General features: G+C 45.1%; 1 protein-coding gene across 1 annotated transcript in view; it reads left to right on the top strand.

Moving 5' to 3' along the window:
• The window catches only part of LOC146822050 (dynein regulatory complex protein 1-like), a 1,074,594-nt gene that overhangs the window by 475,503 nt on the left and 583,869 nt on the right, over positions 1 to 15,222 (top strand). Inside the window, exon 9 of the mRNA XM_085613165.1 lies at positions 4,798 to 4,932. Coding sequence (XP_085469291.1) covers positions 4,798 to 4,932 — 135 coding nt within the window. The remainder of the gene's footprint in view (positions 1 to 4,797; positions 4,933 to 15,222) is intronic.

The raw sequence follows: 15,222 nt of genomic DNA, 5'->3' as shown, positions 1-15,222 counted from the left end.
AAGGTGGGGACCGCCAGCAATGGAGAACCCCCGCTCCATGCATCATCATATTTTCCCACGCTTTCCCCCCAACGTTGGTCAACCACAGGTGAAGGTCCACAAAGGCCTGCGGGGTCAGGCCCCCTGCCTGCTAAGTGAACAGGGGTGCGAGGGTGGGCTCGGACCTAGGGACATACCTGCACCCCACTATGCGGTGACTTCGCGGGACGCTGCACTGGTTGACTGCCTGTGGTCACTGGTAGCTGGGTGGCCTCAGCGGCCTGGGACAAATGTTTGCTACGCTATGGGGCCTCAGGTGCTCTGTGGGAACCCCTGCTCCTGCCTCTGGTGATCAGATGGGGGCAGGAGAGGGGATTACTGGACTAAGCAGCGCTGCAGTAAGGCCCTGACCTAGCTGGATCCTGCTTGCCAGCAGCGGCCGTGCGGATTGCACACTGCGGAACTGTCCTTCCCTGGGTGGGAGGGATTTACATGGTGAGGTGTGCCTTCCTCAATTCATTGCAGTCATTGATGTGGTGACCACGCTGCGCAGAGGCTCCCATCAGGGGGTTGCTAACATACAGGGAAACTTTATTGCACCATCGCATATCTACTAAAATTTTAACACCTATATTAAAAATACAAACAAATCTTATACAAAAAAACATACACATAAAATATTTACTAAAATACATAACATTAATAAAAAAATCGATATTTTTAACAACTATATTTTTGCTAACAGTATTTTACACTTCAATATTTTTAACATCGATATTACTTACCTAAATTCGATATTCTTGACCATGATAATTTGGCTGTTGATTTTTCTGACCCACAATATTTTAACTCAATATTTATGTTAATCTATATTTTTGATTAGATATTCTGTCCTGCACCCTTACCCAGAATCCCCTGCACATGTCAAATTTAGCTTTAAAAAATCACAAATGACCTGGGGATGACTGTCAGATAATGTGGTGTGCACCATGTGGGAGTGAAAAGGGAAGAAGAATACTCACATAGGGCGCAGTTGGGCACTGTGGGGATGACAAATGAGGAACATTTCAAATACTTACGGGCACAAGGGGTTAACGCTGGAAGTCACCAGCTGTGAATATAAGTTCAACTTACCCTAAAGTGGGGAGGGTACTGTCAGTCAAGAAGGCTCAAGGTTGAAAGCCTTAATAATTAGAAGAGGGGCAAAAAGCTGTTGTCAGGAATTTCTGAAACAAGGTTTCAAATACCCAGTAAATACGTGTGTTGCACAGGTGGTCAATATCTAAATTAGTCAATTAAAAAAAGACTCTTACCCGTGGTAATTGGCTGAACTCTAAATTGGCCTCAAAGGAAATGACGACAATCAGTATTTTGGTTACCTAAAAATAACCAGTGAAATGAGTAAAGAAACATTCACCCAATTTCCAGACTATAAAACCAGTTTGGGTACGAACGTGCTCTTACTCGTTTGGAGAGGATAATGGAATGAAAATGTCTGCCAAGGTCAGCTGCGGTCATTGATCACGCTCGCCTCGTGGAGAGAACTGCACCTGTCTGTCTCTCCTTGTGAAATGACAAGACCCATTGGAGGGAATTGGTCTTGTTTTATGCTCAGAGGGCGCGCTCTGCTGGTCATAGTTGGAACAGACGAGCAGGCATGAGTAAAGGAAAGGAGGAGGCACGACCAATTCAATGTCCTCAGGAAAGCATATGAAAAATATTTGGAAAAGGGGCTGAATAGCGGGGAAATGTCCTTAAAAATGAATGGATAAAAAAACTGAATGGAAGGGCAGAAAAACTAAAAATAGGCATACATTTACCACGTGTTTCAGAGAATGGATTTTTACCATGTCTATAAAATTGTGTAACAAGGTGATATTTATAATACGAAAGGCTGTGAGTGTGTGAAATATATCCATATATCACAGAAGCAAACAAACGCATATATGAAGGTTAACTACATATTTTGTGGTATGGGTCACAAAAATTCATTCAAGGTTCAGTATAGCAGGGTGAGAACCCTTCATGTCTGCTTTATAGTCTGTATTATATCTCATCTGACCGTACTTTAAAAGTTCAATTTGACAGGGTGGAGACAAACCCTCGCCATTCCTCAGCGGTGTTTGGTCCTTGATCAATGGAGTTAATATGATCTATCTGTTGGCACTCCAACCTCTGTAGTATATGCGTCAAATCCCCTCCTATTTCAGGGATGACAGCTTTTTCAACCACTTGAGTTCATCTGCTGTGTGTTTCTTTTCAATGGAGCATTTAAAATGGAACACCGTATTCTGCTCCGATGTTGGCTTATTCAAGCTTTTATAGGTTGGGAGGTATGTCCAATGTACGGTAGTTGACAGGGGCACTAAATACAAAATATCACTATTCATTGTATTACAGTTTGAAAAAAAGTTGAGAGAATGTTTCACATGCCCATGTTCAAAAGAATCCGTGTCAAATGTCAAAACACATGCCAGACAATTCCCACACTTGCGATGACCTTTCATTTCTGGCAATCCCCAGGCTGATTCTAAGGGTCTAGACTTTTGGCTGGTATTGTTTTGAGTGGAGGAATGAACCAGGTGATCCTTCATATTCTTCTCACATTTATATGCGAACATATGTAATTCAAAAGAGGGATCTATATTTTGAATAAGATGCCAGTTTTTTTTTATTAACTTCTGGATTTTGTTGGTATGTATCCCAAAAGTTGTGAAACACATCAGTTTTTTAAGGGGCGGCTTATTTCTAGTGGTGAGTAGTTCCTCTCTGGGGCAAAACCATGCTTGCTTGAGTGAATTTCGCACTATTTTATTTGGATAACCCCTAGCCCACAGTTTATCTTTCAGTATTTGTGCCTCCCTCATGTAGTCTTCTTTACGGGAACAATTTCTACGAAGACGTAGAAATTGGCCAAATGGTACGCCATCTCTTAATGCACGTGGGTGATTGCTGTTATATGCGAGAAGGGTGGGTTTTCTATGGAGACCAGTATAGAGTGTTCCATTCTCATGTTTAATCGCCAGTTCTAAAAAAGCTATTTTTGACTTATGTATGGTAGAGGTGAATGTTAGATGTTTTCGAACATTATTCATATATTTTACAAATTCATGGAAGTCCTATTCAGAACCAGTCCAGATTAAAAAAATATCATCGATGTAACGCTTCCAACATTTTATGTTGGGATGATATATGTTCTGTGCAGACTAGGCATACGTTTGTTCCACGAAATCATATAGATATTTGCTAGATTTGGGGCAAAAACTGCTCCCATTGATGTTCCAGAGCACTGTTGATAGTAGCTCCCATCGAAAGAAAATAATTGTATGGCAACTCGTAGTAATGTAATAATGAAACTCGTGGGGACTTGCAAGGCCCTTGTACGTGTTTTTCTATAAGCTCAATACTCTCTTCCTGGGGTATGTTGGTATACAATGAAGAAATGTCAAGGGTGGCTAGCCAATCTGTTTCAATGTTGAAGGGCCTGTTATCAATCACTTTAATCATAAACATGCTATCTCTTACAAAAGTCTCTTGTATAGGGACAAAGTACTTGATGAAAAAGTCAATATATCTACCGATGGGTTCTAAAGCTGAACCACAACCCGATAGGATGGGGCGCCCAGGGGGATTTGTAATGCTCTTATGAATTTTAGGCTGGGTATAAAGTACAGGTGTACAAGGACTTTCCATATTTAAGTATTCAAGTTCTTTTTTGGTAATGTAACCAAGTTCCCTGGCCTCTGATGTAAGTTTAAGGATCTCCATTTTGATGGTGGACAAAGGATTTGTGGCTAATACCTTTTAGTGTCTTTGATCCCCAATTTGTTTATCAATCTCTTCATCATATTCATTGCGACCCTGAAATACGATATCTCCGCCTTTATCGGCAGGTTTGAGAATTATGGTCTTGTCATTTTTTAGGTTCTGTAGAGCCTCTCTTTCTGCTAGACTGATGTTATAGGGAACACAACACTGGATTGAGTGGATATGAATTAAAGAATAAAGCAGACAAGGTTACAAAAGATATAAAAAACTTCACCAAAGAGAAAGCTTACCCTTATCTAAGGGATTAAGGCCGTGGTGTGCCGAGGACGGAATCGTTACGTCCATGGCACAGAACCGGTTAAGGTTGAGCATGGGTATCAACCCATGCTATAGGAGTGATAAGATAAAAATTTAAATGATAGATGCAGTGGGCAAATGTACACGTGGCTTGGGTGGAAAATGTGTCAATTTGCACATTCTTATAGAATGTCAAAAATCGTGCCCCTCTGTAAGACCATTTTAAGGCCTTTCTTCTGAAAGTACGGCTCTAGTAGCCATATGCAAGCTGTGGCGCTCTTAACGAACACACACTATTTGGCTGTGGCTTGTGTCATTGGAGATTTATAATCACCACAAAAACCATTTTTCTGGTTTTGGACATGGGTTGCTATTTTTAAAGTGTTTTTTATGGTGATGCCAGTGTTGGCTCCACAACCCTATGAAATGATCATATCCTGTTTATAATTTAGGAGAACATGTTTTTATGACTCTCATGATTGGTTTTTATTGCATTTATCTGAATGTATTTATTCTTTGATGATTATGTCTCTGTGTTTTAAGACCAAGGGTCAAAGTAAAAAAATTCTTGACTGATTGGCTGTTGTGCTTCCTTTGAAAGAGGGCTTCATGTTTAGGAAACATTGTTCCTCCATTTTTAGAGAAAAAGGGCATGGGCTTTCTGCTAGCAAAATGGTGTTTTTTTTTGGTGAATTAATGATCTAAATCTTCTTCTGTTTCACCGGGTGAAGAGTTTCCATTTCTTTTCTCCAGGATGCAGGATGTCCTCAGCAGAGTACGAGGAAAACTGGATAGACAGACAAAGAAATTTAATGAGGAGAATCGCATCTTGGCGCAAGACTATGCACGGATAGTTGAACAGCACAAGCAACTTCAGAAGAAAATTAAGTAGGCTTTGTAACTTTGTATTTACAAAGGAAAACATGTGTACAGCCTCTTCATTAATGCCAGTTCTTTTCCAGGACCTTCAAGGGTTCTTTAATATAAGTCATAAACATTGGATTTTCTGTACTATCTCTCCCTCGTAATATAACTAGTAGTGCTCGATCCCACAAGATCTGCACCACATGTTAGGAACCTTGGTCACATGTTCTCCCTTCCCACCTTGCCCCTCCAATTTAATCTCTGCCATTGTTATATCAAGAGAGTGTGCCTCTTTAGTGTGGTTGTTGCTCGAATATGAATTTACCTTGAAAAATAAAGGGCAAGAGGTGTTTGGCAACAGTTGGTTCAATTAAACACTTCGGTCGGAAGCACAGTTACAGAAGCGGAACTGAGGACTGTCTCAAAGCACAATCAATTTGAACGCATTTTTATAGACTTTTCTGGGTATCATGAAGTGCTTCAGATGAACCTTTTTTATTAAAAGAATGCGGGCCTTGTCTGTGAGGTTGTAAATTAGATCCCTGATAACAAATGCAGGTGGGCCTCGACATTGCATGGACACAATGGAGTCCAGTGTGTAACGTGTCCAGATGTCTGGCATGAGGGGGGCTTGATCACTTTGTGTACTGTATGTGCTGTGTCCTGATTGGCTGTGTGTTGCTAACTTCATGTGGCATCTGACGTAATGGTGTTATGGGAACGCGCGCAACCCTCCTATCATGTGCACTTTATTGGGGCTCATCTCCCTAGACCATTGTGGTGTTGCTGCACTTATCTGTGGGATTGACCTCAGTTTCCTGTTCACATGTTTGTCTGCTGGCTACGTACCAATCCACTTGTGACCTGTTAATCAGTAACCCCAGGGCTACGTCTCAGAGCCTGCCCGACCATATATTTTGAGTTGGGGTTGATGGAGAGTTCACATCTGCGAATTTGCTAATAGTGATGCAAATTCGTTTTTGTAGGTGAGTGCATATTGTCATCAATTTGATCAATATTAACATTCCCTCACTACAGTTGAATTTTCAACTACATTATCTAAGAGAGAAATCTAGCCGCAGATTCCTTAACTTTTTAATTCTCCCCAGGCGTTAGACTGGATCTAGAAATTTTTCAGCAGTACTACTGCGCACCGGGAGACGGCACTGTACGACTCCGTGATGAGGATGAGGTTGACTCAGTTTGTGTTACTCAAGGTAAGCACAGGCGCTTGAAGTTGAAGCTCTCAACCTGACTTGGCTGGGTGGAGACTATGTCTCCCATGGCTCCTCCCACTTGCTGGTTGAGGAGGCCATACACGAATCCGCCCAGTGACTCACTGTCTTTCCGGAAGCTGGGGCATCGATGGTCCAGATGAGGGAGTACTATAACTCTCTACATCTCATCTTTGAGTACCCACCTTCCTCAGGAGCACCGCCAGGCCCCAAGGAGGTGAGTGCAGCTATGCCCGTGGGTTTGACCTTGACGGCAGTTGGGCCTACTGAGTCGTTGGGTTGGTGCTAGATGGCGTCAGCCGGCTTCATTTCGATGCCGGTGTACAGCCCTTCAGGATCTCCACGTTCGGCGCCTGTTCTTGATCAGCCAACTCTGGTAGCGACGTTGCCGGCACCGATTGAGGTGGTTCCATCTCCTCCTTTCAACATTGAGGCATCGCCTTCTCAGCATCGCCTTCTAGGCGTCGGATGCAGATTTGATGGAGTCATCTATGGTGAATATTGTCTTCCTGCTTGTCTCTCGTGGTGACACGGAGGAATTGGGGCTTGTACTACCAATGTCTGAGGTCATTGCACCTCTTTTGGAAGAGAGTTGGTTGTCTGCACTTGGGTAGGCTAGGGGACTGGAGTAGTCTCCAACTTCAGCACTTCTTTTCCCTCCTAACCTTGCTACCGAGGCGAGTTCCTCCTTTGCAGATATGAATAGGAGGGTGGTTGTGGTTTTGGAGCTGTCTCTCCATACAGTGGAAAAATCTACTAATACCCTGAATGATGTGCTTTATCAGGGTAAGACAGGGGTGGGACCTGTTCTCACATATAGTGAGGCCCTATACAACATATTGTTGGGTACTTGGGCTAAGTCTTATACAGGGGTCGCGGTGGATCGTGCTATATCACGCAGGCACCTGCGAGACCATGAAGGGCGTCTGCTAACCTGGCTCCAGAAACTCAAGTCAAGAAAGGAACCCGTATCCAGTGACAGTGAGGAGGGATCTTCTGCTTCATCTTCCAGAAGGTCTAGAGTGTCTCCTTTGCCTTCTGAAGAACGTCCTGGTAAGGCCTTAAAAAGACCTCTCATAGGTCTGAAAGGCGTAGTCCTGGCGAATCTCCTCCCCGAGGTGTAAAGGAGAGGGAAGGACTATTGAAAGGAGTGATGTGTGAGAGGAAATCCAGCTCTGTTCCGCCATTTTCTCCTCCTGCGGCTCCAAAGACTTTAAAAAAATTCTCCTCACTCTCTTCTGCGGTAAAATCTGTGAAGTAAGTCCCATCGTCGATGAAATCTTCAAAGGTACAGTCTTCTCCTTCTACCTTGGCACCGTTGACGGGCTCGTCGATGGGTATTTCAGCTTCTCCGACTCTGGTGCTTCAGGGTTCCTCGTAGACGACTTCGACGCCGATGGTGGCTATGTCGTCGTCGATGGTGTCGACGATGTCGACGTTAACGAGGATGTCAACGACGATGATGACGACGGCTTGCGCATCGACGACAACTGCTGTGGTGAGGAAGTTCTCGCCGACGACTGCGTCGACGACGACTGCGCTGACGACGTCCATTTCTTGACTGTCCTGTCGACGACCTCGTCGACAATGGAAATAAATTCTATTTCGGTCAAAAAACCAGATTATGCCTGCAATGACTTCCCCCAGAAGGGTGACTCCTCTACCTCCTGCTCTCCTCCTTGAAGAAGAGGGTTCTAAGGAGGATGATGGTCCATTTGGCCATGTGGACAGCCCTTCTCAGTTACATGTAAAGTGTCAGGACACAGATTCTGACATGGAATACGTGGAGGAACAGCACTATGATCCTTCCTCAGACTATCAGGAGGACTACCAACAGGAGATGGTTTTTATGTCTTCATCCCTACTAGCGGACTTGTAGTCTATGCTTCTGGACTATAGGAAGAGATCTGCAACACAGCCTCCGGCTTCAGGTGTGGAGCCACTTCCTTCTGTTCCGCCTCCTCCTCGGCCTGCTACCCCTCAATTGCTGCAGCCTCAGTCGATACATTGTGGCCCAGGATGCACCACCTATCGTACCTCTTGTTCAGGATGACACCTCTGATGAGGACCAGGGCAACGTTGACATACCAGATCCAGACACAGAATGGGATGACTATGTCATTCCTGATCCGGCTTCTCCTTCGCCAGCACCTGTTGATTCACCTCCTGCGGACATAGGGGGTTTCCATAATTTGATGGAGCGAGCGGCTAAGAGATTCCAACATGGTGCAGTCGGAGTGTTTCCTTTATGACTTTAAGGAGCCTTACTAGAAGTCAGTTCAATCAATACCTATTGTTGGTCACGTCTGGGATGAAGGATTAAAAGTGATGCAAAATCCAGCCAAGGTCATTCTGGTATTACCTCGCCTGGAGAAAAAATATAAGGCTCCAGATGATAGTCCGGCCTGTTTGCTCAGCCAGCCTAAACTGGACTCGGTCATCTCTCAAGTTGCCCAGAGGAAGTCCAGGAATCCTTCTGCCCCATCACGACTTCTCCAGATAAAGAGGGCAGACGCCTTGATAATGCGGGTAAGAGATTTTCCTCCATGTCCAGCCTGTTGATCACGGCTGCGAACGCCTTAGCTATACTTGGCCGCTACGATCGCCAAATGTGGTGCAACTTTTCCCCCTATCTGGACCAGTTGCCGGAAGATTGAAAGAAGGAAGCTAAAAAGATTTTTCAAGAGGGCGAGATAACATCTGCGTAAGTCATTGACTGTGCAATGGACATTGCAATGACTGCTTTCCGCTCCCTGGCTGGTGCTGCTGTCCTTCGTCGGCAAGGCTGGTTGCGGGCTACGTGGTTCTATCCCGAGGTCCAAAAAAAGATCTTGGATCTTTCCTTTGATGGGGAAGCGCTCTTTGGGAAGCATGTGGATGATGTGCTTCAGGGTATTAAAAAGGACACAGAAACTGCAAAATCCTTAGGGACTCTGCAGTACCGCATGTTTCCCTTTCGAGGAGCTAGAGGGAGAGGTAACACCACATACAGAGGAGGATACCAACAGCAGCGGTATTCCTCGTATGGTTCGCGGTCACAATCCTACTGGCCAAACTACAGCCAGCGGCAAAATCAATCCTCCTCTTTCTCTCGATCGAACAACAGAGGAAGACAAGGACGCCAGGAGAGGGACGCCTCTAAGCGTCAATAGCGGCTTGCTGGCTCTGACCACTGTTTCTTCTCCTCCTGTGACATCAGTGGGAGGCAGAATTTCAAATTACCCCCACAACTGGCAGCAAATAACATCGGACGGTTGGGTGCTGAAGATCATTCTATGCAGTCATACCTTGGAATTTGTCCAAACACCACCTCTGAGGGTCTGAGGGAGCTCAACACTTGCTTAATGAAACAATCATTTTGCATGGTTTCTCTGCGGGACATTCTTTGTCTTCTCAATTCAGGAGATTACATGGCCACATTGGAGCTAGAGGACGCTTACTTTCACATACCCATTCATCCTGCCCACAGGAGGTTCCTTCGCTTCACAGAAGCCAAGAGCCACTTTCAGTTCAAGGTCCTACCTTTTGGACTCCGGTCTGCTCCACGGATCTTTACAAAGGTGTTAGCTCCGGTGGCAGCTTTTCTACGAAAACAACACTATCAGGTCTTCCCTTACCTGGACGATTGCTGAAAGCTTCTACAAAACAGGCAGCAGAACAATCAGTCGTGGCATGCACACGCCTTTTCGACAATCTCAGGCTGACTCTCAACTTGGAAAAGTCAACCCTCTGTCTGTCCAGAACAGCCAGATTTCTGGGAGCTATTCTGGACACGTCCATCGACAAAGCTTTTCCCACCCGGGAGAGGCAGGAAAAGCTGATGGCTATGGCCCGTCTGCTGTTAAAAAGACAGTCACTTTCAGTTCGCCTCCACAAGTCTCTCCTAGGGTCCATTTCCTCCTGCATTCCTCTGATTCCTCACTGCAGGTTGTGGATGCGTCCTCTCCAGGAGGAGTTGGACTTGCAGTGGCGCCAAGTCGACAGATCTTTCGAAGACAAAGTCTTCGTTACCGTGCCCATGAGAAACGCCGCATCATGGTGGACGAACGAGGAAAACATTTATCAGGGTCTCTCCTTCAGGATCACTCCTGCTCCTCAGATAATTACTACAGACGCCTTGCTAGAGGGCTGGGGAGCAGTCTTGCAAGACCTTCATGTAAGCGGCCGTTGGCAGCCCCAACATCGTCTTCTACATATCAATTTGCTGGAGCTCAGAGCGATTTGCTTAGCCTTGCAGGCTTTTCTTCCGCGGATACAGCAGTCTGTAATTCTAATACGAACGGACAACACAACGGCTATGCATTATATAAACAAGGAAGGCGGCACCAGATCTCGTCTGTTGTCACAAGAGGCTCAGACAATTTGGGAATGGGCGATCCAGCAGGGGATGTTGCTCAAAGCAGAGCATCTTCCAGGCGTTCTCAACAAGGCAGTAGACACGCTGAGCAGGCTGAAATCGGTCAGTCACAAATGGAAACTGGGCCAGTCCACGCTGGAAGAGGTTTTTCGCCTATGGGGCAGACCTTCCATAGACCTCTTTGCAATGCCATAGAACAAGAAATGCCGATATTATGCAAGCAGGCTTCACCATCGGGATCATTGGGGAATGCGCTTTCGATGGCCTGGTCAGACGCATTTGTTTACGCTTTTCCCCCATTCCTCTGATCCCCAGGTTTCTCAGGAAGCTCAAAGCGGAACCGTGCAAGATGATTTTGATAGCTCCTGCGTGGCCACAACAGTTTTGGTTCACAGAGCTGCAGCTCCTCTCCCTGGACCTTCCACTTCCGCTGCAGCCGATTCCTTCGCTACTGACCATGTCCCGGGGCCAAGTCTGGCATCCGGATCCGCAATCTCTGCAGTTGTCAGCATGGCTCCTGAGCAGCTAGAATTTCTTGGCTTGACCCTTTCCACAGAATGTAGGGAGGTGCTCTCTCATGCACGAGCCCAAAGTACTAACAAGACTTACTAGCTGAAGTGGAAGCGTTTCTGCATTTGGTGCCAGCAAAAGGGTGTCCATCCTTTTTCTACTGAGCCACATGAAGTTCTTCCTTATATTCTGGGGGTCTGGATGGACCAAGATCTTACCTTCGAGACTCTAGCAAGGAAAAGGGCAGCCGCTTGCCACAGCATCCTGAAAATGATTTGAGGGGTCCTTCCCTTTCTCCCCTTCCAGGCTAGAAAATCCCTGGTTCAGGCTCTCATTTTGTCACGATTGGACCACAGGAACACTCTTTTTCTTGGGCGCTCCTACTACAACCCTCTCTAGACTCCAGATTACACAGAATTGGGTGGCAAGACTTCTTCTGGGCACTCCCAAACATCACTCCGCTAAACCCGCCTTGAAATCTCTCCACTGGCTCCCTGTCAAGGAGAGAGTCAGTTTCAAGGCCTTATGTATCGTCCATAAGTCATTAGCGGGAAAGGGTCCCGCCATTCTTCATAACATCTTTCAGCCCTGCCGGCCTAACAGACGTCTTCGTTCAGAGGCCTTGAATTTTGTCGTCGTCCCCAGGATCAGGAAGGCCAGAAGTGGGGGTCGGCTATTCTCATATAATGCAGCAAAGCTATGGAATGCCCTTCCCCTCCACTTACGAAAGGAAACTAATCATCTGGCCTTCCGCAAATCGTTAAAGATCTGGTTGTTCCCCTAATTTGGCCAAACTCAATGCACCTGCTGCTTTCAGCGCTGGGATGCCTCCGGGGAGCCATGCGCAATACAAATGTAGTTTTCATTTCATTTTATTAGCAAAATCGGGGCTGGCTCACTCTTCCATCAAGGTCCATCTTGCCACCATCTCTCGCTTTCAGACGCACATCCTCAGGTCCTTCTCTCTGGTTGGCAAGGATAATTAAACAGTTTCTCAAGGGACTTTTTAGATCTTCCTGCCTGTCAAGCCTCCGCCTCCTCTTTGGCACCTTAACTTGGTTCTCACCCAGCTTATGAAGGATCCCTTCGAACCTATTCACCGGGTGGATTCGAAATTTCTCTCCTGGAAGGTAGCTCTTCTACTGGCCTTGACTTCGGCTAGAAGAGTGGGTGAATTGCAGGCTGTCACCATTCAGGAACCTTTTCTCTAGTTTAAAAAGGGTACAGTGATTCTGCGCACCAACCCAAAGTTCATACCGAAAGTGCCTTCAGATTTTCATTTGAATGAGCCAGTCATGCTCAAAACTCTTTTCCCTTATCCCACTACTCCGGCAGAAAAGGCACTCACTCACTGGACATTCAGAGGTGCTTGAATTTCTATCTCCAACGTACTACGGACTTCAGGATGTCTCCTCAACTATTTGTGTCTTTTAGTGGTCCTCGTAAGGGGTTTCCCCTTTCCAAGCAGGGGATTGCTCGTTGGATTACCAGCGCTATCCAGTATTTTCACAGAGCAGCAGGTAAGCCCCTGGAAGGGCGGGTCCGTGCTCACTCCACGAGGGCGATTTATTTCTTCGGCAGCCCTCTTTGCTGGAGTACCTATCTGGGAGATCATACATTTACAAGGCATTACTGCCTGGATTCTGTAACGAAGAGTAACACAGCAGTGGGGCAGGCAGTCCTGAGGAACCTCTTTCAGTAGCGGTGAGCTTTCCCTTTCATCCCTCCTTCCATGTTACTGTTTTTTCAGCTCTTGCAAATTTTTATACCTCACGTCTCTATATTTTCTATGGTTTCTGAGAATGTTGATTGACCATTGAAATTGTCATTATGATACATGTGCTCTTGCTTTGTTCGTAATTTTATAATGGTCATGGTTCCAAAAATGTGCTGATAACTGCTAGCTACTCTGATACAAGCATGGAATCTATGAAAGTTCTAATACTGGAGTAAGAAAACAAGTTACTTACCTGTAACTTTGGTTCTCCAGTATTGGAAACTTTCATACATTCCCATGCGACCCACACTCCTCCCCTGGGAAAGCTCAGCCTCTGGTACCTTCAATTGTGGGGTTACACAACGGCTATGAAAATCTGAGGTTCTGAGCTTCTCTCAGGAGGGTAATCTGATTGGTTGTTCACCTCATTTGGTCTCTTTTACAAAAAGAGGTGGATAGGTTGCAAAACAAGAATGGGCCTAGGCCTAGTTTCTGTTTTGGTTACGGCTTCTATTGCTATTTTATGTATACCGGGGACTCCCATTCTGATGACAGGGAATGATACAAGCATGGGAATCTATGAAAGTTTCCAATACTGGAGAACCAAAGTTACAGGTAAGTAACTTGTTTTCTTCCTGGAGACGTTACATATGGCTGGTTCAATGGATTAATTTTGTATTCTTCTAAATGATTGTGTTACTAATGCTTACTTCTATTATGGAGGTTCTATGGCCTACTTTCATTCTTGGAACATGGTTGTTCCGTGATCACTGCTTGTTATGTTATCTGGAATGCAGTGTGAGAGTATGTTGACCCTAAGGGGTTATCTTTTTACGGCCATGTCCAGCATTTTCTGGGAGTATTTCTTTTTTTCTTAAAGAGAATATATATCTTTGTGGTGCTTCTCTTCCTTAAAGAACATACTGGGGTTTCCTTTCCATATACTTTGTTATGGTGGTGGGTGGTGTAGTTACATTTTTCCTAGCAGGTGGTTGGATGTCCTCTGTGTGTATATATATATATATATGTACAAATTCTTTTGCATGCCTTTTTGCATTTTCTATGACACTAGATGGCACTTTATGAAAACTTGTAAATCACACTATCATGTTCACACATGACAGCAGTGCCCTATATTAAGGCTGGTTTGGACAACTTCTTAGATCCTTTCAATTCATTGAATTCTCCCTTGCTTGTGTAATGTTTAAAATGTTCAAAATGTAAAATATTTGTGTGCCCCTTTAAATTGTGTAGGTCGTTTTGGAGAGAAATATCCCTTTAAATAATCTGTCTTTACACACATACCTCAGACCCAGTTGAAGGCTCTGGCCAAAATGAATAGGTCTTTTTGTTGCACAGAGAAAGAAAAAGGGCAACTTACAACCTGCTGTGCCTGGCTGTGCTGCTTTTCTTCTACATCTTGGAAGTGAGGGGACCGTTGTTGGAAGAATTCTGGAATATATATATATATATTGGCTGTGTGATCAAGGCAGGTGTGCCGAAACGCGTTACAGCGTATATGAATTAAATGTGAGACGAAATTGCTAACGCTACCCCCGTTTTGGTGTCCCATTCATTATGGAGATTCGGAAGTGGTTTTCATATACCCAGAAGCACAACAACAGCTGAAAGACCAGGTACGGGACATTTGCAAGTTCAAACAGCAGGTGGGGAGGTGTGCATCCGTGGAGTCCGCCGAAACGCATTAGCTGAGTTAGGTGGACTAACAGTGACAAATAAGTTTCAAGTATTTACTCCATAAAATGTCTGCCGCAGCGTTATAGGATCGTGAGTCGGCTGCGGAGGAGATGTTTTCTGACTCTCCTATGGTGCAGCGTGACAACAGTAGAGGTGCCAGTGAGGAGGCAAGTGGAGGGGCACAGCGTTTCAAAGACAAATTCCACATCTTAGAAAAATTGATGCGTCAAGAGCAAGCTAAATGGTGGGAATACAAATCATTACAGCGATACCTGGATGTGGGCACGATACCCAGGGGTTTAATAATAATGATTCCCCCCAGCTATGATACACCAAACACCCAGATGATGGCTGAGTGGGCGGAAACGAACTTGGATTGCTCGCGGAGACTAGTTCAGATACTAGTTAAATATGCAGAAAGCGACCAGGGAGATTTACAGATTAAAATAGATGCTCTTGATGCAGAAATAAAGGCAATTTGGTGATTCCCAACAGAAAACGAAGCTTCACAAAGAGATGATGATGAGACTAACCAAAGAGGAGGAAAAAAAAAAACAGAGAAAGACTTTCAAATTCCGAAGGGACAAAGAGGATTACGCTAGCGGGTACATTTTCATCTTTGCCCACAAATTTGATGCATATAGAAATGAGTCAGCAAGTAAATTATTGTAAGGACAAAGTCAGCCTGACAGAAATCCACCACAAGAGGAGGTTCCTTCCATGTCAGACCTCAGCTCTGCGGTGGAGAGTGAGTCAGAAACAGAGGGACGAAGAGGACGTGCCAAACAGAGTGCCAT

This window comes from Triturus cristatus, chromosome 6 (assembly GCF_964204655.1).
Source record: "Triturus cristatus chromosome 6, aTriCri1.1, whole genome shotgun sequence".
Taxonomy (NCBI): domain Eukaryota; kingdom Metazoa; phylum Chordata; class Amphibia; order Caudata; family Salamandridae; genus Triturus; species Triturus cristatus.
This window is presented reverse-complemented; position numbering and strand designations above follow the sequence as displayed.